We start from the raw sequence: 25424 nt of genomic DNA on the forward strand, positions 1-25424 counted from the left end.
AGGCTCTTTCTTCATTAGGCCCCTTCCTCATCCTCATGGTAGGCCAGAGCAGAGCAGACTGAGCCACCTGGAACTGCCACCTCCAGCAGACCATCCCCCCTGTGAATTCACAGACTGCTAAGTCTGGAAGGAACCTTGTTAAGCAGTCCCATGAGGTGGCTGTCCAGCCTCTTTCTCCAGCAACCTCAGTGGCAAGGAGCTCCCCACCCTCTAACGCAGCTTGTTTTATCTTTGTACAGCTCTGAGTCAGAAGTCCTTCCTCAGATGGAGCTGACACCTGGTCTGTCCAGTGGTGTTGGGGTTGGGGTGGGGGGTTCTACACTATGTTAATTGTACTCATGTCTCATCTCTGTTAACAGGGGCTCTGTGCCTGAGGACGACACTCAGTTCTGTGTCCATAGGACCCTTCTCCTCAGGAGCAACTTAAGAGTTCCTGAAACTATTCTTTTATTGTTTGGTCCCAGAACGGGGCTTCAGTAAGGGAATGAATGCTGAATGGAAATAATGGAGGGGACATGAGCAGGAAGGGGAGAAAGGAAAGGGTGTGCTAGTCCTAGAGCTGAAGCTTCCCTAGGAACTTCCCCCATGTAGAGGCCTCCACAGCCACCCTCAGCTCTGGCCCCACCTCTGTTCCCGGTCAAGTGTCCTCACTGTCCTCCATCCCTCCCAGGCCAGGACTGCCCAGTGGATCTGGCATCACACCCTGACAGGCCTGTCCAGCCCATGGGACAGAGAGACGGTTCTCAGTGAAAGGAAGTAGGATGGCTGCCTCTCTTCCTTTCCTGAGTCCTTTTCACCCCAGCTTCCAACACCTGTGTTGCTTCTCCTGCCCTGTCAGCAGGAGCACAGGTCAGCGGTGGTAATCCTGTTTTCAAGGGAATACACAAAACTTCCCTTCGTGTTCTAAATTATTGGGCAGATTGGCTTTGTTCCTGCTTGGGCCTGGCAATCATCACCCTGAACCTGTGACTGGGCCCTTAATTAAGCATTGCCTTGCTTTGAGACCCTCTAATGAAAAGTGCTACCACACTATGACATAATTTTATTACAGTTAATAAACTAAAAGACATTGGAACAGGAGGTGGTGAAGAGTTCCCCAAAGAACCTTGGGAAAATATTTCCCTCAGCAAAAGTTAAACTTTACCTCTTGTACTATTTCTTCCACTCCCAACTCCACCAAAAATGAATGCAGATGAAGAAAACTTCCTTAACACTTAAAAAAATATATATATCTACATAATCTATATATCTATATATATATTAGTTTGGCTGCAAGATTGTGAGTGCCAGTAGAGCTTTTCTTTATATTTTAGTTAAACCACTTTATTCCTCACTGTGCCCCAAAAGAAGATTTCCAAATGCCTCTAAACAGAGCCCTCCTCCTGGCCTCTGCTGAGGTTTGCTCTCATAGGAAGTCATCTGGACCAAAGAACCTAAGCATTGAATTTGGCTGTATTTGTGTTACATTTCCTGTGTGTTGAGGGTTTGGCTGCCAAGAGATGGATTGTGGATGGAATCTTCTGGTTTCAGTTTCTGGAAGCAGCTGTTGAGCTCAAGGCAAATCATATATTTAAGAATATATACACGTCTAAAGATTATCTGGCAATTATCTCTGCTCTAATTTTGAAGGCCGCATCATGGTTGCCTGACCCAATGCAACATACTGGGAGGAGAAGAGGAGACACTTAATGTACCTCCTTAAGTGGCTGAGCCAGTTGGCTCTTTGTTCATTGGAATAAACTAGTAAGGCTGACACCAATGGATTCCCCACGAAGAACAGAATTCCAAAGCTAGAAATGGCTTCCCTGGGTGGCTCCACCCAGCCTGCCTAAATCATCAACCGGGGTCCGCTGAGTAGAGAAGTGGATAGTTCTCCCACCCCAACCTCTGGAAAATTACCCAGAGATTGTGACTTAATGATCACTGAGTCAGCAGCAGCTCCTTGTTTGCCAAGAATAGCACATTATTCTTTTCCTTTTCAGGTAATCCCTCCACTAGACAGGAAGATAACAGATTTTGTAGTACATTGTAGATTATTTAAACAAAATACAAAAAGTATTGAAGAGAAAGAGAAGAGACAATACAGAGAATAATCATTTTCTGTTTTGAAAAATGGCTTTGATTCAGAACACGGAATGCTCCACTGTTTCTTTTCTCTTTGAAAACATCTAGGAAGAGGATTCCTTAACTTCACCACAAAAGCTTCCAAGTGGCCAAAACACTTTTCTCAGAAGACTCACAGAGCATATGCCCCCCTCAGGTACACAAGGTTTCATGAGTCTCTAGATGTTTCCTGATCCTTTAAAAACTAATTAAATCCAAGGACTCTGGAGAAGTACTTACTTTTTTCAAAACCTATGAGACAAAAAGTGGAAAGAAAAAAGAAGGCAGGATAAGTACTAGGATGAGCCTTGGAATGGTAGGTAGAAAATATGAGTTGATTTCTTGGCTAAGCTATGAATTTATCTTGTGCTTGCCAGAAATCACTCCGTTTGTTTTTGTGTGTGTGTGTGTGTGTGTGTGTGTGTGTGTGCGTGTGACTATGAATTTTCTATAAGTGTTAACTTGTTTGGTTTCTAAACTATTGCAAGAAGTAAGCAAGTAGTGCCATCTGTTGTAATTTCGTTGTGTTAATTTTGCCAAATTCTATTGCATCTTTTTATTCTTTGAGCTCATAATGGGATAAGGAGTATAGACTTTGATTCAGAATACATGTGATTTTGGTATGAACACTTCATGGAAAACCCTAAATATATTTTGAAGCCTAGATTGTCATTGTTTATAATAAGGAGACTTTTTTTTACTTTAATACTGTATTTATTTATGCTCACTTGCGTTTGTCCTAGTTTGACATTTCTCAAATATGTAATTTTATTATTTTTATTTGACTGTTGCAACAGTCTCCAGATTGGTCTAGGGACCTCCACTTTCTTCACTGTCCATTTTTCTTCATACTGCTCTCATATTTTTTTAAAAAAATAGGATTATATAATGATCCTTAATTTATAAAGTCAACTCGGCCTTGCCACACAGTGTTAGGCATGGGGCAGACAATTAGATCCTTCCCTCCTTTTTGCTTTTTTGCTCAAGGAGCTCAGTCTTCAATGGCTGCTCATTGAATAGGATAAAGTTCAAATTTCTTGGGCCTTCACAGTCTGGCCCCATCTGTTTTTCTAGGCTCCTTTTCTTTTTGCATCCACTTCCTTTCCTCTGTGTTCTTCACACCAGTCATAATGTCCTTCTTAAGGTTCTGGAGCACTCTGTCTTCCTTCACTTTTTCATGTCATTACTAATCTATGTGAAATGCTGTCCCCCATTCTTGCCCTTCAATTAGCCCAGCTCAAAGGTCACCTCCTCTGACTCCACACAGACAGAGTTAGTCTTTGCCTCCACTGAGATCCCATGGAACTGTCTGCATTCCTCTATCTCAAAGTATCATAATTATCTAAGTGTCTGTCTCTCCCACTGTGACCTCTTTGGGAACAGGCACATGTCTTTCTCTTCTTACTCCCCAACAGCTTAACTTAATGAATATAGTGTCTGCTGTAAGAAGCCTTCAATAACTGTTGGTTGAATCAGGGAATAAATGAATAAACTTTTCTGAAATCCTCTCTCCCCAAATAATGATGCCCATAAAGACATTGATTTGTTGGAAAGCAATCTGATTATATGTCTTGTTCTACGTGGCAGAGTGCAGTATTAACAGCTATAATACTGGAAAGGAGATAATAGAAATAAGAAAGACTGCTGAGTAGGCAGAAAAAGCATTAAAAGGAGGAGGTTGTCCTGTCAACAATCAGTCAGAAATCTTTATTGAGGGCTGGTATGTGTCAGGCCCTTTTGTAGGTCCTGTCTATTGCTTGATTTCATAAAACAAACTACAGTAGGCATTTCCTTTCTTTTCATGTTAGGTCCAGAATGCTTTCTAAAAAAATTTTTTGTTATTAGACACACGGACCCCAAGGTATATTTGTTTCTCCCAGCTTTGGTTATGTGCTCTGGGAGAGTAACATTGCTGATTTCACAAAGGTTTGTCTACGTGTTTGTGTCAGTCAGGTGTTCTTATTAAGTGGTCCCATGCTCTGAATAGAATTCAAGACCCTCTGTGTTTTCCTGTGGCTAGGGCAGGTCGGGGTGGGGAAACTGAATAGAACCACAAAGCTGTCTCGAGAAACTGGTGTCTAGTTGTTTTCTTCTCCATGGGCTTGAAGCCAGGGGAAAGCAGCGTTAAGGGAGGTTGCAGAGAAAGCCCAGGCTTGGGAAAACAGCAGCAGGGACTGCGTGGGTTGGTGGTTCCTGTGCAAACGTTCTGATCTGTGAAACATAAAGCAGGAAATGCTGAAGCCTTCCAATACTCCTTTTTTATATCTCATATCAAGAACATTCTGGAGCACAAAAGAGTTTGACTTTTCACTGTCTCCCATATATGAAGGTTTTCTAGCCAGCATCTTGAACTGAATTAAATTAGAAATGAAGCCAAAGTGAAAACTAGCTTTGTCCCCAGATTTTTTTTTTTTTTTTGATACCTGATAACAAACAAACAAAAATCTGCTCTGATCAGGTCAGCTAAATTGTAGTGCCTTGGCAGATCTGGGATAAGTCAGTAGTCAAGTCCACATGTCCTAGAAAACATTGTCATGAGACCATTTTTACTTAGAAGTAGATATAATGGCATCAGAAAGTCATAAAATAACCCAGAATGCTTCCTGCAACTCTTACCCTAGATCCCTGCATGTAGGATGTAACCTAGTAATAATCCCAAATCTATATGTCATCTACAGTGGGGCTGTCCTTTCTCTTCTCTCTCTCTCCTTTGATTCTTACCCCTTATGATCATAAAATGCTAAGCTCTACTGGCCCTCTTCAGAGAGCATTTCTCAGGGCCACCTGACCTATGTGCTTCCCCCGTTGCAATCATCATATTGGCTCAATAAATCCTATACTTTATGTGTTCGGCCTCAGTTTTTTTTAGGTTAACATATATATACTGTTATCTTGTAGGTAACCAAGTAGAATGTTCTTTCTAACTGCCTGTAATTAATGGTTTACCTACTTGGAAACCCAAACCTTAAGACAGGCCCCTAGCCAATACTAATTTTAGTCTTAATTTTATGAAGGTCTACCACACCCCTAATATTCTGACATTCTTGAATACACTGCTCAGTTGTGCAGTGTATTAAAAGTAATTTCATTTGCCACATTTCGGAAGAGAGTCCGGAGCACATCTGACTCTGTTAGGAGTGGCTGCAGTGCAGGCTCGTGGAGCTTTATGGATGACCAAAGCTGAAACTCACTTTGATCTTACTAGATCCTTCCATATAGGAAACAATGACTAAATCTGCAGGGTAAATTTCCTCAGAGTTTTTCAGGGTCAAAGAGAATGCATTAAAAACATTAACTGCTTTTGTTTCATGTTTTCTCTCTCCGTAGAAGGACATAAACATAAAATTTATATGAGTGGGCAGGAACAAAATCTTCTGGTTAATTGAGTTAGCATTCTTATTGGATGTGAGATTGTACTTCTTGAAGGATTAGAATATAATACAATTAAGTCAGTGCTATAATAGCTCTAAGCAGAATTGAGAACAAATATCTTTTGCTCCCCCATGACAGGCATTGAACTCTACTTTCAATCTTTCCAGCTCTGGGAGCCGGCCAAGCCCTTCCCTTCTGGGACAGCTGCTTTCAGAACTTGACTTGGCTAGTCTAGCAAGCTCTTGGAGTGAAATGGCATGGTGGATGGTCCTCTCACACCCCAGGCCAGTCGGCTCATTAGGCCTCCCATCCTTGTCCCCCTCAGTTTCCCTGGTCATGCAGCCTCTTTCCCTATCATCATCCTCAGGCATCTCAGTGTGGCTTCTCCTCCTCAGCCCTGTCTGTTGGGCACTCCAGCCTCCATTCCTCACAAGCAAACTGCTTATACTCAGGAGGGTGTTCAGAATATTTGATAACCAAAATAGTGTGGGCTGGCCCCAACCAAGCAGAAAAGAAAATGGCCATCATGCAGGCAGGGGTTCATGTAATTCATGGAGACCTTTGCTGTACCAGATGTTAGCCCTTTAGTTTTGGGGCTCACTGAGGAGTTCCAGAAGTGGTCAAGTAATGGGGAACATTCTGGGGACTCAGAAGAGTGGCTGCCTACCAAGCGGTATTGTTGTGCTGGTACACACCCACCAAGCATCAGCCAGCCTGCGACCCCAAATGCCTTCCCAGAATGTTGCCCTCACTCCTCACCTTCACAGAATCCTGGTTTCTCTCTCCCATGTGGCTCTTACAAATAGTGGCTGGCAGTTCATCCACATGACACGGAGTCCAGGGCCAGCTCCTATGAAGGAGGTGGGTTTTCTCCTAGACTCCCAAGCCTGCCACTTCCTTCTTCATCACTCTCCCCAGCCTGACCCACCCCCAAGGTAACAACTTCTTGAGGCTCACGTCAGCTAACTATGTATCCCTGTCTGCCCCTTTCAGTTGCTGTCATCTGGTAAGCTCCTGCCAATCTCTAAATTTCATCAAGAACTTTGGCTCATTTTTTTCTTATTTAAGAAATATTTATTAAGCATTCACTGTGGCAAACAGTTCAGGGCATGTACAAAGATGTGAGACATCCTCGTCCTTAAAGATAAGCTCATAGTTTAATGAAGAAATATAAAACAAAGAATTACCAGACTAGATGGTAAATGCCTAAATGAACATACAATATTTACAAACATGGAAGCATGAACACATGGAAATGGTGGCGTATTAGTTTCCTGTGGCTGCTGTAACAAAGTACCACAAACTGGGTGGCTTAAAACAACAGAATTTTATTCTGTCACATTTCTGGAGGTTAGAAGTCAAAAACTCAAGTTGTCAACTCTGGGACCCTGGGTAGAATCCTTCCCAGCCTCTTCCTTGCTTCTGGTGTGGATAGATCTTGGCGTTCCTTAGCTTGCAGCTACATCACTCCAGTCTCTGCTCAGTCATCACATGGTGTTCTCCCAGTGTATTTCTGTCTTTGCATGGCATCTTCCTCTTATAAGGACATTTGCCATATTGTATTAGGACCTACCCTAAGGACCTCATCTTAACTTGATTCAATATGCAAAGACCCTATTTCCAAATAAGGTCACATTCACAGGTACTTGGGTTTAGAACCTCAACATCCTTTTGGGGACACAGTTCAATCCATAACAGTTGGATAGGAAGGAAAACAAGGGCCAGAGAAGAATTGCTGGACAGACTTGGTGAGACGGCAAGTTGGAGTCATCCAGTTAGAGAAGGGAAGGGAAAAGGGGTTCGTGTCATCAGGAGCCATGTATATGAACAGACTGCAGAGTGAGAGGATGACACATTTGGAAACTGCAAGTGGTTCAGTCCAGCAGGCTTACAGGATCTATGCTCAATCATGGAAAGAGATAATCCTAAAATGTGGCAGGAGCCAGATCATGAATCTAGTCATCTCCCACACAAACGTAACTTCACTTCCTTACTCCTGCTTTTTGGCTCATCTTAGGCTCCTGATTCCCTTGTCACTTCCCACTTGCAGTTGATCATAGTTCTTCCTCTTAAAAATCTCCTGAATCTGCCCTCTCCTTTCTGCCTCCCCTCCCTTCCATCCCCACTGCCTCATTCAGGCCCTCATCATTACATTAGTGCAGTGACCACCTCACTGGTGCTCCCACTTACAGGCCCACCCGTCTCCTCTCCATCCTCCTCTGCTGCTGGAGCCACTGCTTCATATTATCAACTCAGGACAGTGCCCTTCCCAGGCGGAAGGTGTCTGGGCAGGCTGTATGTGGATCCCATTGTGTAATGAATAAGGTTGCCTTGGCCTGTTGCCTACGCTTCACCAACCCCTTCCCACCATTCTCTGTAGCCAACCTGAAGACGGAGAATTGCTTCCCGGAGGACTCCAGCTTCAGATCTGCTCGTTAGGGACTTTTTTTTTTCTTATTGTGAATTAATAAGTTGGTATTCTGATTTTATTTTTCAAATATAAGTTAAAATCCTTCCTAGATTTAAATCTTTCAATAACTCTCCTTCACCTTCAGATTGAAATTCGAGCTCCTTGTCATAGTTGACAAAGCTGCCAGTGAACTGACACTTGGCCACGTATCTAGCTTCACATTCTGTTGCTTCCTCACAGGACTCCGGACCCTAGATGCTACTGAGTTATTTGAGTTCCTTCTGGGTGGCAGTCTTTTTCTGCCTGGGATGCTGCCTCTTCCCCCTTCTATTTCTGGATAACTCCAGTTTGTTCTTCCAAATGCAGGGCGGGATTTACTCCTGAATGAAGCCTTTACCACCTTTTCCAGGGCAGGGTCAGGTGGCTCCCCTTTGTGCCACACAATCCCCCAGGCTACCCTTGATTACAGTCTCCTAATGCTATGTGGTCTCTGAATCTTAAATGGTTAGTTTTCTTGTCTTTCCCTGTAGGCTCCAGGTCAGTTCTCCCAAAAGCAGTGTACATAAATCACTGCCCTTTTGGATCTGTGGGGGTATCTCAGGCTTCCTCCCCCATCCCCGCATTTTTGGAGTTTTTATTTTACTTCTTTTTGGTGGAATTGCTGGATTTGCACAGATGTTAGATGCGGAGTCTAAGGCATCTCCTTTCAAAAAGGTAGCGTTTGTGTCCATGATGGATGCTGAGCAGCAAAGGCTGAGTGAGGCGGGGATGGAGCGATCGGCAGGCAGCTGGGAGCCGTGCTGTGGATGAGACATTGAAGTTATATGGAGACTCTGAAGATGTTGTCTGCGGGCGGATCCCAGTGTAAATGCTTGAAATAACTTGCTTTCAGTAATCCACGATGTTTGGTACAAGTTAGTATTTATACTTAGTATTTCAGAATCCAGTATGTTATTTTGTGACTTCAGGATCTTGATTAATAGTAAATAAAGAAGAGTAACAGCCACAAGGGAACTAAACAATACAGTCACTCATAAAGTGCTGGAAATCTGTTATGAGTTAATTTGAAATATGAAGTCTGAGGTGCCTTTGGTCAAAATATTTTTTAAAGTCCTTAAAATGTCAAAAAGATAGGAATGAAGAAAAGAACAGATTTTTAAAAACTACACAATCACGTGTTAATTTTATTCTTCTGTACCATAAGTGGGGAATACAGAAATAAATAAGACAGGACTCCTGCCCACCATCTAGTGGGAGAGACAGGCCAGCAAACCAACAGTTGAGAATCAAGGAGATAATTTAGGTAAACAATTTATAGTTGAAACATTGGATTCATCTTGGAGGCAGTAATTCTAAGAACAAGAACTAGCTACCTTCCTGCTGAAGCTAATATATAAGAGTGTTGAAGTTCTCAGGCATAATTCAAATAATGAGTCAAACTAGTTCACAGAGCAGATAACTGAAAACTTTGCATATGTTTCCAATCTTTGTTCCTCAGGCAGAAAACTACATAGTGTTGCTTGATTGCATTGAATTTGAAGACTAATGCAACGTTTTGGGGGATGTTCTGTGGATTCTTTTTCTAGAGAGTTGCCATACTACCTGGATAGTTTCCTTTGAGTTTTCTTTTATTATTCTGAAATAATTATGTATTATTTTAAATTGCTTTGCTTGGTCTTTTTTTTTTAGTTTTGTGTTTAACATTTAGGGTACAATCATTCCGTGTTGAAAATTGTCTCTTAGGAAGCTTCACATTGGTTGCTCTTTGTGACTTTAAAGGGAAATGCTTTTCTTTAAGATGATGGTAGAAGTGGTTGCTACAATACTAGACATAATTAATGAGTGCTATGGATTGATGTCGCCCCTAAACTTAGTCCACAGTGTGACAGTGTAAAGACGGTGGGAAATCTTATTAAAGTAATTGAAAGGTGGGACCTTGAAGAGGTGATTAGATTGTTGGACCATGTTGTACTGAATGGATTAATAATGGTGGCCAGGGGCATAGTTCTGAGGGCTTTAAAAGGAGAGCATGTGAGAGTCTCTCTGCTCTACTATTTCGTGCCCTGGGTCACTGTTGCCACCAAGAAGACCCTCGCCAGATGTGTTCCCTGGACTTTGGACTTCTCAGCCTCCAAAACTGTAAGCAATAAATTTTGTTTTCTTATAAATCACCCAGTTCCAGGTAATTTTGTTATAAGCAACAGAACTGGACTAGTACAATGATCAATATTAGGTAATGAAGAGATTTGTTTGAAAACTAGGAAATATTCTCTATGGTAGGCTATTCTTTGGTAAATCACTCATCTTCATAGACTTTTTTCTGTTGGTTAGCAGTGAACTTACTTATGAGAAGTGACACTTTGGGACTTTTATTTGTTTGAAATGAAAAAAATTATTTTTCCTTTAATAACATAGTGACACTTTTCTAGTATAATTCAAAACAGATTTCAGAACAGGAGATATTTTCTAGGTGAAAGAAATAAGAAAGGATGAATGAATGAGCTGGGTATACTTTCTATCACATAACAGAAAAATGAGAACTGGACACAGATAGAACATTCACACTTATTACGGAAAAAGTGATGTTTTTCAATTGATATATTAAGTACATGCAATCAGCACTTGCTACTCAAATCACAAGGAGGCAGCATAGTTTCATGGGAGGAGGGAAGTGGGTTTTCTGAGGTCCTATTCTTCATGCTTCCTGTGCTGTCCTTGTTCAGATGGCCCTGAGAGCTGGGAAGGTTCTCATGTCATTTAGTTCCCTGCTTACTGGGAGAGTTGTGCCTTCACCACTTGAAACAATATCTCCCTAATGCTAAAAATAACCAGAGTCTGAGTCCAGGACTTCCATGTCAACCATCTAGTATGCCCAGTAGCCCTGGGAAGCAGGCCATGCCCATGTCCCTTGTCTCTAGTAATACAGAGTACCACCAAGCCTAGCCTAAGTTGCCTCCCTAATAATTATTCCTTGAATAGAACGCATATGTAGTGGTTATTTACTTGCCAAATATAACACTGACTTTATATCATAGTTTTATATCTCACGGAGACAAAAACACTTTTATCATAGAATACGTTTTGTTTGATTGTGGGGGAAAGGAGCAACATGAGGTAAAAACCCCAAATCATCCTATGAGTACATTATTTCTCTGATAGAAATCAGGGTCCAAGTTTAAGTCATAACTATTAACTAGCCATAGTTTTGTTCACGTAACCTCGCTTTGCTGAGCTTCATTTTCCTCATTTGGAAAATGAATGTGCATGTAAGAGGGATGATATTCCAGCGGTAAGTTGTGGGAACATACCAGAAATAGCAAATCGAGAAGCAAACTCTGCCAAATATGTTGAGGCACATGCATATAGGACATTTTTATCTGGGCTCAGTTTTCACTTCTGTGACTGATTCTTTCTGGGTTCTGGAACATTTATTCAGCTTCTGCATTCATTCATTCATTCATTTGTTTATTCACTTATTTATTCAATAAATATTTATTGAGTATCTCAAAGTGTGTCAGGCAATGTCCTAGGCTCCGAGGATACATGAGTGTACAAAAGAGGTAGGGTTTTTGCTTTCAGAGAGCCTACATTCTAGTGGAAGAGATGGGCAATAAATACATAAACAAATAAACAAGATAATTGCAGATTATGAAAAGTGGTAAGAAAGAAAAAAGGTGGTGGGATTGAGGGTAACTGGGGCAATCACTTTTAGGTAGATGCCTCTAGAGATGCCATCTGAGCTGAGACTTCACAAACGAAATGCCAACAATCTCAGCTTCTAAGCCTGCCAAGGTAGAGAGGTTATTCTTATTAGTCATTTATAGGTGCGAAAATGACCCATTTAGACTGTTTTCAATGCACGCTACACTTTGTTGAGAAAATGCCCTTAAGCAAAATGCCACAGATGTAACCCTCAATTTTGTGGATTTCTATAGCATTGTCAAATAGGGTTGGTCCTGGTCATTACCAACCACTCTTCATTTGGGGAGAGAGGATGCAGGGAGTCCTCTGATTCTGTGGTGCACACACTGTCTTTCACCAGTCCTGCTTGGACCAGACTGCAGGCAAAGAACACCCACTTAGTCACAGCTGAACTGTGCGGACAAGGGAGTGGCCATCTGCTTCCTCCAGCCCTGCACATGCCAGCCAGGGGGCTCCTGAGCCCATTTGTCACCTCCTGGGGAAAGAGCTGACTCATAGTGAAGTTTTGACTTGGGAGGGGCAGGAGACGGAAAGTTTGGATTAAATGCAGGTGGAGCTGGTGGTTGCCTATGTAACATGACTGGAATTTTTCTCCACTAACCTGTCCACAATGCTTGAAATTCTACTGCTAGAAGTTAGCATCCAATCCAATTGATTTTGAAAGTTTTCTGAGTTTTTTTTTTCAGTTTTTCTGTTTTTTATTTTTGGTCTTCAAGTCTCCCATTAATGCGAATTTTTAAAGGAGAAACCACTCTTTAAACATTATAACATAACATCTTAAAAGAGGCTCACGAAAAGTTCTAAAAATGACAAAAGTCAGGTTATAGGTGTCATGACTTGAATCCCATCTTATCCAGAATTGCCCCACCTCTGAAATAACAAATTCATACACTCTACTCAGCCTCCTGGAGACCTCTCTTTCTATGAGTGGTTCATGAGACACATGTGCAGAGAACTGTAACTCAAGGTAGAGGGCCATGAGTTCATGGTTGCTTTTTTCTTTTTCTTTCTTTTCTTTTTCTGCCCCCTAGTTTTATAACTTTGACAATCAGTGGTTAGTTCTCATCCAAATTGACCATCTATAGATTTTTGAAAGTGGTTACAGGTACATAGGTAATCAGTGTATAGAGCTTGTTTGGTGAATCTTGATCCTCATTCGTTTTCTGGACAACTGCACATGGATATGTCTAGGACATTCCTTATTCCTTTGGCCCAGACTGCTTTGTTGAGCCTGGTATCAACGTGCACACCTGAGTCCCCATCTACCTCATGGAAAATTTCTGGATCTCTTTGAGTGCCTGAGGGGCACACTTCTTGAAGCCCACTCCATGGATGCACCTGTGAATATTAATGGTATATTCTCAGGTCACCACTTCATTGATGACAGAATGGCTCTTCTTCTCACCTTTTTTTGCAGGAGCCACTCTGATGGACCCAGGTTAAAAGCCCAAGTCCGGGGCCGGCCCAGTGGCGCACTGGATAAGTGCGCCGCTTGGGAGGCGCGGTGGCGCTCCCGCCCGAGGGTTCGGATCCCACATACGGACCGGTTCCCGCTCACTGGCTGAGCGAGGCGCGGGGGCGACGCCGAGGGTTGCAATCCCGTTGCCGGTCCCCGGTCCGGTACGGGGGCAACACTGAGGGTTGCGATCCGTTGCCGGAGACGGAAAAAGACAAAAAAAAAAAAAAACCCAAAGCCCCCTTTTAAAAACCATTCCTTTTAAAAAAAAAAAAAAACCCAAAGCCCCCTTTTAAAAACCATTCCTTTTAAAAAAAAAAAAAAACCCAAAGCCCCCTTTTAAAAACCATTCCTTTTAAAAAAAAAAAAAAAAAAAAAAAAAAAAGCCCAAGTCCGCTATTAACTACCATTCAGTTTAAGAAATAAAACATTACTGTGGTAGGCTGGAAAATGCCCCTCCAAAGATAGCAGGTCCCAATCGCTGAAACCTGTAATGTCAAATTTTGAAAAAGGGTCTTTGCAGATGATTAAGTTAAGGCTTGAGATGAGGAGATTATCCTGATTTATCCAGGTAGGCCCTAAATGCAATTACACGTGCCCTTATAAGAGGCAGAGAGACGGAGATTTCACACACACACACACACACACACACACGCACACATGAGAAGGCCCTGTGAAGACAGGGGAGAAAGAGGTTAGAAGACTGGAGTGATGTGACCACAAATCAAGGAATGCCAGCATTCACCAAAAGCAGGAAGAGGTAAGGAACAGAGTCTCCACTAGAGCCTCAGGAGGAAGCACAGCCCTGCCCACACCTGCATTCCAGCCCAGTGATACTGATTTTGGATTTCTGGCCTCCAGAACTGTAAGAGAATAAATTTCTGGTGTTCTAAACCACAGTGTTTGTGGTAATTTGTTACAGCAGCCACAGAAATGAATATAATTACCAATGCAATGAAAGCCACCTGTGTTCCCCTACTCACTTGCAACTCTCTCCTTCCACTGTCTGGAGGTAACCAGGACCTTGAAGTTGGTATTTATGATTTTGTGAATTTCATGCATTTTTATTACATATGTATGTATTCTGAAATAATGTCATTTTATATGTAGTGTCATACTTATCCCTCTGTATAGTTTTTTAATCAACATATTTTGTAGATTATATATGTTGATACGAGTAGCGCTAGTTAGTTTTCACTGTTGCATGGTATTCCATTGTGTGTGTATATGAGGGTGTGTATGTGTACCACAATTTTTAAATCAGTTCTTCTGTTGATGGACATTTAAGTTGTTTCCAATTTTTCAGTCTTTCAAACAGTGCCACAATGAACATTTTTGTATGTGTCTCCTTATGTTCATATACAGAAGTGTTTCTAAGATATTTACCGGAGAAGAGAATTCTCAACTTTATTAGATATTGCCAAATTGCTCTGCAAAAGTACTGATGTACACTTGGCAGGTTGGATTCTGACAGCAGCATATTTTGATAAGAGGAATGATGTGCAGTAAAGGTAGAGATGGTAGGCAAAGGGAGCTGCAATTAGTCAATTGTCTTTGAAAAAGCAGTGATTCTCAGTGGAGGCACTGGAGCAAATCTGAATCACTTGGGGGAATTTTTTGTAATCTTTTGCCCTCTTTTGCTCACTCTCTCCCCATTCTGGGATGTCTTCCCAAGGAACTGATATATTTTCCCCATGTGATTGTGACATACCTTGGTTGAGAAAAGTGGACTGGACACCTGGAAAGGAGCCGAGGCAGGAAAGCTAGGTTGCGAGGACTGAGATGCCAGGCTGGGAGGTGGCATATCAATCGGGGGCATAGTCAGTTTCTGAGCAGAAGCTGAGCACCTTTCCCTCAACAGGTAGTCAGAGGCATCATTAGGGATGCAGCACCCTTCAGTTAGGAGATTTGGGATGAAGTTTGTGTTTGACCACATGTATTGAGCTCCAGCCCCTGATAGCTCTTGTCTCAAGTCCCCTTGTTCACTGAGAGAGTCATTTTATAATTCAATGAGCTATTGCTCCCCCTGGGTCCCTGGGTGTACTGAAGAGCTGAAGAATTGACATAAGGTTGGTATATTTATATTTTAATCAGCAGACTAGGAAAACTCAAGATAATATGATGTAATATTTCTAATGCATTTATAAAACATAACATGTAACATGAGTAAAATATATGTATCTCCATGGAAATATATATATATCAAAATAATTTATACATTGATAGGGTTTAGAAGAAATACAAAAAATGTAAAGGGCTGGTCTTAAAAATAAGCTTGTGGTATATTATTCTTTAAAAAGGTCCAGGTACTCCTTCCTTCTCAGCAAAATTTTGCTTTATTATTCATGTACAAAGCCATAACACTATAAATGTTTGACCTGGGGCCAAGCCCGTGGCGCACTCGGGAGAGTGCGGCGCTGGGAGCACAGCGGCGCTCCCGCTGCGAGTTCGGATCCTATATAGGGATGGCCAGTGCGCTCACTGGCTGAGTGCGGTGCGGCCGGTCTCAAAAAGGACAAAAATAAATAAATAAATAAATAAATGTTTGACCTGGAGGAGTCCTTAGAGAGATCTGCTGGAATAAGGGGCTAACTAGTGGGTCCCATTCCCATGTTTCCCACCACACTGCTCCTTAGCCTTTCCAAATAGTTTGGATCACCTTATTCTGCTGGAAAACATTATGTAACTCTCTAGTCTATTATAATGTCATATTTAGTCAAAATGATTATAGCATAAAAGTTGACCATATTTAAGAAATATTAAAAATTTTAATAGTTTCTAATAATTATCAAAGTGAAAATGCTTGCTTTTTTTGGCAACCTATTATAAAATAAAAACAATGGTTAGACTACTATGAAAATAAAAACTTTCTAAATTACCTGATATCTCCCTTCATGTTTCCTAGCAGTGGTATAGAGGAACTTGTTGGTAGTAAATAAAGATTGCTTTAATAGAGAAGTTTTAAACTACAACACATCCTATATTCACAAATTATGCCATTATCTCAGATTTTTTATGAATGTGGTGGGATAGGAGAATAGTCCAGAAAGGTCTCGATATCTGAGCTAGTTGTTGGAAGAAGAGGCCTATTTATGTGGGGTTTGGCACTAGACTTACCAGTGTCAGGTTGAACTAGGAGGAGGTTTTAGAGTCTAAAGTTGTAGGGCCTTCACTACAAACAGAAGTAGCAAAAATCAAAACGGAAAAAAAATTCCACAATTCCACCACTCTAACACATTAATTGCTTTCATTTTCTCCGTTCACTTTTTGTCCTTGATTTTATATGCAAAATACTCTTTAAATTTTATAGAGATTACATTCTCTGAGCACCTTCAGGAGATAAAATATAACCTTTCAATTTTGTTGTTGTTCAAAAAGAATTTGTATTTGTGAGATATTTATACTTAGGTTGCTATGGGCAAAGTAATAGGATGTGATACCTGAGATTTGCTTCAGAACACTCTAGGGAAAAAATTGGGGGTGCTGGGGGATAGCTGAAGCAAAATTGGTGAAATGTCGATGACTGTTGGAGCTGATGATGGGTATGTGAGGATTTATGACATACTCTTGTCTCTGTTTTGCTGTGACTTCCCACTTTCCTTCTCTTCTTCCCACAGCACCCCCTCCACATGCCTCTACCTTTGCATTCCACCTTGGATTATAATTTCATCTTTGTTGATCTCCCTCACCAGACTATGAGCTGCTGCGGGAGGACAGGGATTCTGTATTTTTCAATGCCTGGAATGCAGTTGGGCCTCATTAAATATTAGTTGAATGAAAGACCAAAAAATATATATTTTCTTAACTACAAAACAATCCCCATGTCTTCTCCCCCATAGATTCTCTTCTTACTTGCACAGACTCCGAGATGGTCTTGTTCTTCAGCCTGACTCTGAAAACCTCCTGATGAGAAAGTAAAATCTTCAAGGACACTTCCCAACAGAAACTCAAAACCCCCAGGATAATTCCCCCCAAAGAAGTGTCTACTGCAGAACGGGGGCACCTGAATTCCAGCCGCCCAGAATATGCCTTTGCCATCAGCCTTCCCCTTCTGGAAACAGGAATGTTATCTTTAAACTAGGACAGTTCAGTGCTTGTTTTTTTCCCAACATAACTGCTTAAGGATTTCTAAGCATAAGTTTATAATTAAAGCCCCACAATAATTAATCCAATTCATAATTTACTGTGAGCAGGTCAGAAACAAGTTTATTTTTAGGCTGGCAAGGTAGCGGGGTGGGGCATGTTTGGGCCAACTTTCCTTGAGTTCCCTCCATTGGCTTCTGCCGTCAAACTTCCCTTCTGGTATTTGCAACGGTTTGTCATGGCAGGTTCGTTTGTCTTTATGAAGAGTGGGATGGGGTGGGGTGGGGTGGGGGTGGGGGGAAAGCAAAGCAAAGTGACATGGACTGGATGCAGCCTCCCTTTAGAGCCTTGTTAACGGGACTTGGGGCAGTTCACCTGATCTGTGACCGTCATTTTCTCCACATCGATGTTATTGGAAGTCAGGATATCTTTTAGATAGGTCACTGTTTCTGGAGGGAGATAAGGGTTTCTTCCCAAGATCCAAACATAATCCAAGTGAAAAAGCCAGACGATCGTAGTACAGGAGTACACAAGGGCATAGTTATCATAGTCGGTGGCCAGGACCCAGTACGGGGCTGACGGCATCACTGATAACCAAAGAAAGGCAGCATTAGGAGGGACCAAGGTGAGGGAAACTTCTTCTCTAGGACTATGGAGGCCAGACTCTGGAATCCTATTTCTTCTAAATCAGTGGTTCTTAACTCTGGTTTCACATGGAGGTCATGGGGGGGGCTTAGAAGGAAGCCAAGCCCACTTTCCCCCGCCCTTCCTGAGATCATGATCTGGAGGTGGTTTGTACTTTTAAAAACTCCCCAGTGATGTCAATGTGAGACCAGAGTTAAGAACCATTGTTATGGTCCTCCTCCCTGGTAGCAGGTGGTCTCCTGGGATAACTGAGGAGTTTGGCTGGACCTCCTGGACTGACAGGTTGTACTTAACACCAATGTACACGGAGGCTAACTGGAGTCAAGAATATAAGGTCAGGGGCCCTCTAACTTTCCACGTCTGTACCATCCAATTTCCTCTAAAACCTGCCTAAGGGAGGAGGCAGAAGCTAATTTGTGTGTGTATATATGTGTGTGTGTGTGTGTGTGTGTGTGTGTGTGTCCTTTCTGTATGTTCTTTGAAAATCCTTCCATTCTTAAGAATATGGTAAGCCAGTTGGTAACAGGTTATAAGCTTTTTTTCACAAAGTGCCTGTAAAGATACATTGATCGACATCTGTAAAATATCGAAAGTCCAAGAATAAAGGGGTCCTTGAGAGGAGAGATGGAGGATTTACTCTCTCCATCTGGATCTAGAAACTTCCTCTGTAAACTTGATCTCCACGGCCCAGGTCCAAGCCAAGGAAAACTCATAGCCCAGCTTGTTCAAGTTAAATGGAAGATGGACCCAAATAGGAAAAACCTGTGTGCTGACCCCATAAGCACAAGACTTGGACACATATGCAGTCAAGCATCCCATCTCCTCCACTCAAAAATAACTTCTGTTTGCCAAGTCAAAACCAGAATTCAGAGCTTGTGAATGACCTGAGAAGCTGTTGGACAAAGAAAGCAGTGTCTGAGTGGTAGAGCTTGGCTGGGTGTCAAGGACCTAGCTGGTTATCAGGACAACACAAGAGTGCTGGCCGAGATAACCACCCACCAAGATCCTTCCTGCCTCTGGGTTTGTTTATAAATACGAAAACAGAAGAACACTTGGAAGAAGTCTGGATGGGAGCCTGGACTGTGTGCTGTTTCTGACTTTCCTTTCCAGCACTGTTGATCCCTGCCTGCCTTTCTCACTCACCCAGAAAGAGAGAGTTATAGTCTTCATAGTCTGCTATCTGTGAATTTCAGCTGTGTGCTGTATTCCCAGTTGGACTGAGAACTCTTCATCCCTGAGTGATTTTGGAAAAATATGTCTCCCATCTCTCTTAGCAGCAGCATCATGTCCCACCTGCACACACCCAGGCATGAACATTCTGTTTTCCTCTCAGAGGGTCTAGCTCTCAAGAATAAATTTACCCAGATATTTCCTCTTAGTACAGAAAACTTCCGTATTTCTCTCTATTAGGAAACTTGGACAGTCTCCCATTGCTTATGGAAGAAACTTCAAACTCTCTAACATGGCTTTCAAGGCTCTCCCTAACCTTATCCCACACTCTGTGTGCCCTCGCACGTTCTAGGCTTCTTCCCCAGACCACCTCCTATGTCATCCCCTCTGCTTGGAACATCCTTTTCCACCATCTCTCATACATCCTATAGGCCCAATGCAAACATCTAATTCTTCCAACCAGTATAAATCTCTCCCTTCTCAGCCTCCTCAGCCAACAGCTCCCACCTCTGTTTTAGCTCCTGTCCCAGGCTTTGTTATGAAGATCATGCACATAATATTTAACCTTCACTTCCGCCCCCATTCCTGACCTGTTTATGAGAAAACTACTCAGTTGAGAGTTTGGAAACCTAGGTTAAGGTTTAAGTCCCAACTCTACCTCTACCTCTAATTAGTTCAGTCACTGCCTACAGTCAGTCCTTGTGCACTTCAACTTCCTTTGTAGAAATAAGAGAAACTAATGTGTAAAAGCCCTTTACAGTTTACAGAGCGTGTGTTATCTAGTTTACCTTCACCATGCTGGGCAGCTATCCCTGCTTTGTGTATGTGAACTTAGTTGCCCATAGTCATGAGTGGGAAAAACTGTTTTCTTCTCCCAGCATTCCTTTCTTGGCTTATAAAATAAGAACATCCTCTCTGCCCCGCTCTAGGGCTCTGACGGGTGTGGGGTGGAGAGGCGGCAGGATGGGGAAGGGTAGTGATTTCTCTTGCAGCTGGTGAGTTCGGTGTCTGCCCTGTGGGTGCAAAGAGGGGCTCCCAAGCACTTTCAGCATTAGGAAGCCTCACGGTTCTGTACTGAATTCCCTAGTGCATCCACTTCAGCAATAAAACTAACATTTAGTGCTGTCTCTGTTGCCTGTGTCCATCCCTCAGAAAGCTCAGAACTCAGAGGGCAAAGGCCTGTGATTAAATCTCTCAGGGTCCTCAACAATGCGACTGGAAAGTGGCAGAGCCAAGACTCAAACTTGTCTTCAGTCTTGTCATCTTTTGCCTCCAAGAGTTTGCACGTGCTAGTTCTGATAAATGCTACTAATTTGGGGGGCCTCAGTTTTCTCTGAGAAACAAGTCTGCATTGGGTCTCCTACTGCTCATGCCCTATGTTCTCCTATTTGTGCTTCACCTATTGAAACACTGACTGTAGTTTCACAGTAAATCTCCTGGTTGCTCATCAGTATCCACGGGGATGTATGCTCCATAAGTAAAAGAGCCAGCTCTGTCCTGCTCATCATTGCATCTCCAGTGCATGGCATGTAGTAGGCACTCAGCAAGTAATTCCATATTGGGTCATTATAGATGACACTCAGATGTGACAGGAGTGCTCCAGTCCAAGGCTCCTGTCCCTGAAACCTTCTGAGAGAAGTGGATACTTACACCAGAAAAACTTAACTGCCAACTTGGCAGGCTCTGTGAGGTTATCCTGGGTGGCTTCACCTTCAATTTGATTCACGGTTCCATCAGCTCTGCAATTAGTAAAAAAAAAGGAAAGAAAGAAAAGAAACAATTCATTGTAAGCCAAAAATCAATGAAAGGCAAGATTTGTGACACTCAGGACTATGATTTCTGGTGAGAGAGGCTCTCAAAGGCAGGCTAGACCCTAGTTCCATCCCCTGCCCTTTCCTTTGTGACTGTCTCTGAGACCAAGCAGAGGAAGACAGCTGTGGGGTGATAAGAAGCAACAAATGAAATGCTCTAGGACTGGATAATATTTTAGGCCCTCGCACTTCAGCACTGTTTTCTGGACTATCTGCAATGGTCTGAAAGGCCATTTCTTGCTTTTAGGCTCCAGAGAGAGAAGGACTAAATGAGAAGGGGAAATGAACAAAACAACCCAAGACACAAAGAAGATTCACTTCTTTAAAAATAAGAAAAGGCCAAAGGAACAAATAAGGACCAACTTGATTGCTGAAAATAATGCAAAGCAGGAAGTCTGGAGATCTGCAAGCTTTTCCCTTCTTTGGGCCTCAGTGACATCATGTGACATCATCTGTCCCATCAAGAGGCCTGAGCTCTGAGACCCCTTCCAGTTCAGCAAGTGAGTGCAGGAGATTTTGACACATGCCAGGTAAAAGCAGGCAGTGAGGAAACATTTAACTTATCTCAGTGATTTTCAGGAATGCCCAGATCTCAGAGACATTAAATGTGAAGAAATGTGCATCTTAAATTTAATGCCACCTGACAACTTGCAATTGGCAGTATCATTTCTTTCTTAGTGGTGTATGACATAGTGGTGCATCTTAAAAGTGATGATGTTAGATTGTATGAAATGCTTTTACCCTCTCGAGGAGACCTGGCCCCATTTCTGGATAACTGCCAATGACCTCATGAACCTTGGGAGAGGGGAAAGGCCTGGGGATGGAGACACTGAAGGGAGGGTGCTCAGGCATCAGGGAGCTCTTCCTAGGAAGCTGACAGAGGAGCTGCCTGTCCATCAGTCCTCAAGGTGGGCAGGCAAACTAAAGTTAGAACCGTAGTATGTGTTAGAAAGCCAGCAGGTTATTGCTATGGTTAGTGGTGACGAACGTCCTGGAAACCAGCCAATAAGCAACAAGTAAGAGAAGTTGGGAGATGAACTCTGATGTTCCCAACTACATCGTCTGTTTATCTCCATGTAGGCTGGAGGCTGTGCCCTGCTCTCTCACCTGGAACTCAGACAGCTGGGGAAGACGACAGGTTTGTTAGTTCAGGAAGATTGTATGGTTTCTCCTGTGTGTAGTAACAGCAACAAACCAGTCTCTTCCCAACAGACTCTTCCTCTTCTCACCATCATTTATGTTTTACTCCAGAACAGTTTTCAAAACACCAGTCTCTAATCATAAATTTACAATGTGTTCATGGGGAAAATGCATTTGTATTTTCAAGGGTAGCAGCAGATTAACAATAACAAATAATATTTATTAAATGATTACTACATGCCAAACCTCACTTAATGCTCTAACAGCCCTGTGGAGGTAGGTTCTATTATTATTGCCATTTTACAGATGAGGAAACTGAGGCCTAGAGAATTATCATAACTAACCTAAGATCACATAATAAGTGGCAGAACAAGGATTTGAAACCAGGTAGCCTAAGTCCAAAACCGAACCCTTCAGCTCCCAATCCTGTGCCAGCTATTTGGTCCCCAGATTCTCTGACGTGGACTAAGATTATTCTCCTGCTCAGACTCCCTGCTGTGCCTTCTGCCCATTCTGCAATCCTCCTGAAAGGAGAAACTATACCATTTTCCTGGACTAACAAACTTCTTTGCATGTGCTCTTGTGTCTTAAACAGGTGTAACCCTAGACGCAGATCAATCTAATACTAAAGATACATTTAAAGAGGACTCCTGGCCAACTTCAAAGGAGGGATGCAGGAATCTCATGGGTTTTGAGATCTGTGTCATTCTATGACATTTGGTCTTAGAATGGGACAAAATATTTGAAATGAGGTCCTTGCAATTTGGGGGCCCATAAAATTCCTATGAGATCTTCTGGGCATCTGTATCTTAATTCCTGCAGCTCTTCCCCAGGGCTCTGAAATAAACTGGATTTTTCTTTAGAGGCCCTCAAGATCCTCTCTGTTTCTCTGGTTTATGCAGGGCCAAGGAGTCAATCCACTGGGTTTTGGCTCACGGGAAGGTTAGTGAATGATGGGACGGCCACAGAAAGCCTAGGATCTTCCAGGCTGGGCTGTAGCTGTTTTCTTGTAATTGAACACAGTTCTCAAATCCTGTGGGGATCGGGAAGAACAACCTTCATTCCCAGCCTTTCTTTCGTTTGTCTCCTTTCTTTCATTTTTCTTCTGTTCTCTTTCCCATTTCACTTCTTTCTGGATTTGAATCTCAGCTTCATTACTTATAAGCTGTGTGACCCTTGGGCAAGTTACTTTACCTCTCTGTACCTCAGTTTCCTCATCCATAAAAATGGGGTTAATAATAGTACCTAACTCAGGGTTGTTGTGGGGATTAAAAGAGTACATATTCGTTTACATGTATGTACGTACATATATGTACATTCAAGTGTACACACACATATATAGAATAGTGTCTTGCACATAGGAAATGCTTCATAAATATTAATTGTTGTTGCTGTTATCTTTGTTGATGGAGGATGGGTAGGAAGGAGTTCTTCCTGGGATTTTATGTTTGTTTGCTTTCCAAAATGTAAATTTTGAGATCAAATATCAATGTTAGAAGACCTCAGTAATAGAAATATACGCTTTTGTAGGATATCCCGTTTACATAACTTAGAGTGTGAATATATATGTATTTGATTCTTGTGTAATAAGGAAAGGAGTTTTCTAACACGTACAGCTGCCTGGAAATGGGATAAGCTGTTAGGGAAGGTGAGGAGGTCCCAGTTCCTGGAAGGATTCGAGCAAAGCTGGATGCCCTGTGTCAGCAGATAGTACAGATGGGGCTTCTCTCTTGGTCTGGATGTCAAACAAGATGGACCCCAATGTCCTTTGCTACCATAAAATCTATTTGGCAATAAGGGCAGGAACCCTGTCATTTTGGGTTGTTGTTGAGTCCCCATTGCCTCTCAGGGTCTGGTATACACTACAAGTGCTCAGCAAGTGGAAACGAGTGAATTCTAGTCCTTGCCAGTCAGCTCCTGCTGTGAGCAGGCAGTCCAGACCCAGCAGGGTTCATCCTTCCCAAACTGGACTGCACAGATAGCCAGTCACTCCGGGACAGCATTCCGCAGGCCTTGCACTCGGATGTGCACAGCCACTCACCTCATCTCCTTGTTTATCACTTTGATGTTTCCATTTTCCATTAGCGAGTAGTCGGCTTGGATGCAGTTTCCTTTCTCAAAGCTCACGGGGATCTTCTCAATTTCATACCATCTTCCAAGATACTGCAGAGACAACAACAAGCAGAGCAAATCCCTGTGGCTCTCTGGGGACCTGCAAACTCTTCCCCATTGTTGTCTTTCAAAAGCAGAGCTCTTTCCTGAGGAAACCAGGCAAAATGAGCTGTATTGTTCCCAGTGGCAACTGCACAAGATATTGATTCAAGAGAGAATAAAGGAATCGGATATATGGGCACTGTTGAATTCTACATTAGATTCCCAGAGTGCTCTTTATTTAGATATGCTCTCAGCCAAAATTCCTGTGAAATTCTAGACTCTATAAAAGAAGGGGATGATGTAAAGTACCTTTCATCTCAAACATTTTATGATTCGACAGGCATCTCTGAATTTTATGCAGGGTCAGATATGTTTGCAGTGAAGAGCTAGGACTCCAGAGTTGGTTGAACTTCCGTCCATAACTACAGGGGTACAGGGTCAGCATTAAAGAAAGCTTTCACTATGTGGTGAGGGCAAGGGGAGCAGGCACTCACGTGCTCTCATATACGCCTTGCATGGAGACTGTGCCAGTTTATAAACTCTGTGGAGGGCAGTTTGGCAATAGCTAGCAAAACTAAAAATACATATACTCTTTGGCCCAGCAGTTTCACTTCTAGTAATGCATCCTCCTGATATAAGAAATGATGTATATATAAGGTTATTCATTACAGTACTGTTTGTAATAAAAGGCAGGAAACAGCCTAAGTGAACATTGGTAGGGGGCTGGGTAGATAATGGTGTGTCCATACAACGGAATGTTATATATCCCCTTTTGAAAGAGTGATATGCAATTATCTTTAAGATATATTTAATGAAAAAAGAGCCAGGTACTAAATAGTGTATATATTAAACTACCTTTTGTGTAAAAATTGGGGAAAAGCTTATTATATTGGTTTTCTATTGCTGCCTTAACAAATTACTGCAAATTTAAGACAGATTATCCTACAGTTCTGTAAGTCAGAAGAAGTCTGACACTGGTCTCACTGGCTAAAATCAAGGTGTTGGCTTTGTTCCTTTCTAGAGACGCTAGGGGAGAATCCATTTTCTTGCCTTTTCCAGGTCTAGAGGTCACCTGCATTCCTTGCCTTGGGACCCCTTTCCTTCATTTTCAAAGCCAGCAAAAGCAGGTCAAGCCTCCTCACAATGCATCTCTCTGACTCTTATTGCATCGTCAAACATCACTCTTTGGCCACAGCTGGGAAAGAGTCTCTGCTTCTAAGGATTTATGTGATTAGATTTGGCCCACCTGGACAATCCAGGCTAACGTGGTCATTTCAAGGTCCATAACTTTAATCACATCTGCAAAATCCCTTTTTCCATGCAAAGTAACATATTCACAGGTTTCAGCAATTAGGGTGTGAGCATCTTTGGAAGCCAT

General features: G+C 42.3%; 1 protein-coding gene and 1 pseudogene across 1 annotated transcript; both read right to left on the reverse strand.

Moving 5' to 3' along the window:
* Positions 1–12642: 12642 nt before the first annotated feature.
* LOC103586812 lies at positions 12643–15939 on the reverse strand (annotated as a pseudogene).
* A 1282-nt stretch (positions 15940–17221) lies between these two features.
* LOC103586813 (apolipoprotein D-like) lies at positions 17222–25424 on the reverse strand. Its single transcript, XM_008568146.1, has 4 exons — positions 25312–25424; positions 23934–24194; positions 20592–20680; positions 17222–17713 (listed from the first exon to the last, which is right to left on the reverse strand). The coding sequence occupies exons 1-4, from the start codon at positions 25422–25424 to the stop codon at positions 17478–17480; spliced, it is 699 nt and encodes a 232-aa protein (XP_008566368.1). The 3' UTR covers positions 17222–17477.

Source organism: Galeopterus variegatus, unplaced genomic scaffold, assembly GCF_000696425.1.
Source record: "Galeopterus variegatus unplaced genomic scaffold, G_variegatus-3.0.2 Scaffold380, whole genome shotgun sequence".
Lineage (NCBI taxonomy): Eukaryota > Metazoa > Chordata > Mammalia > Dermoptera > Cynocephalidae > Galeopterus > Galeopterus variegatus.

Excerpts from the sequence above, each read along its gene's own strand:
- LOC103586813 (XM_008568146.1), bottom strand. The coding sequence starts at position 25,424 with ATGGCTTCCAAAGATGCTCACACCCTAATTGCTGAAACCTGTGAATAT. Across the intron at positions 24,195-25,311 it reads ATGGACCTTGAAATGACCAC|TTGCCACTGGGAACAATACA; the intron begins GTTAGCCTGGAT and ends TATCTTGTGCAG. Across the intron at positions 17,714-20,591 it reads GGCAGTTAAGTTTTTCTGGT|TGATGCCGTCAGCCCCGTAC; the intron begins GTAAGTATCCAC and ends TTTGGTTATCAG.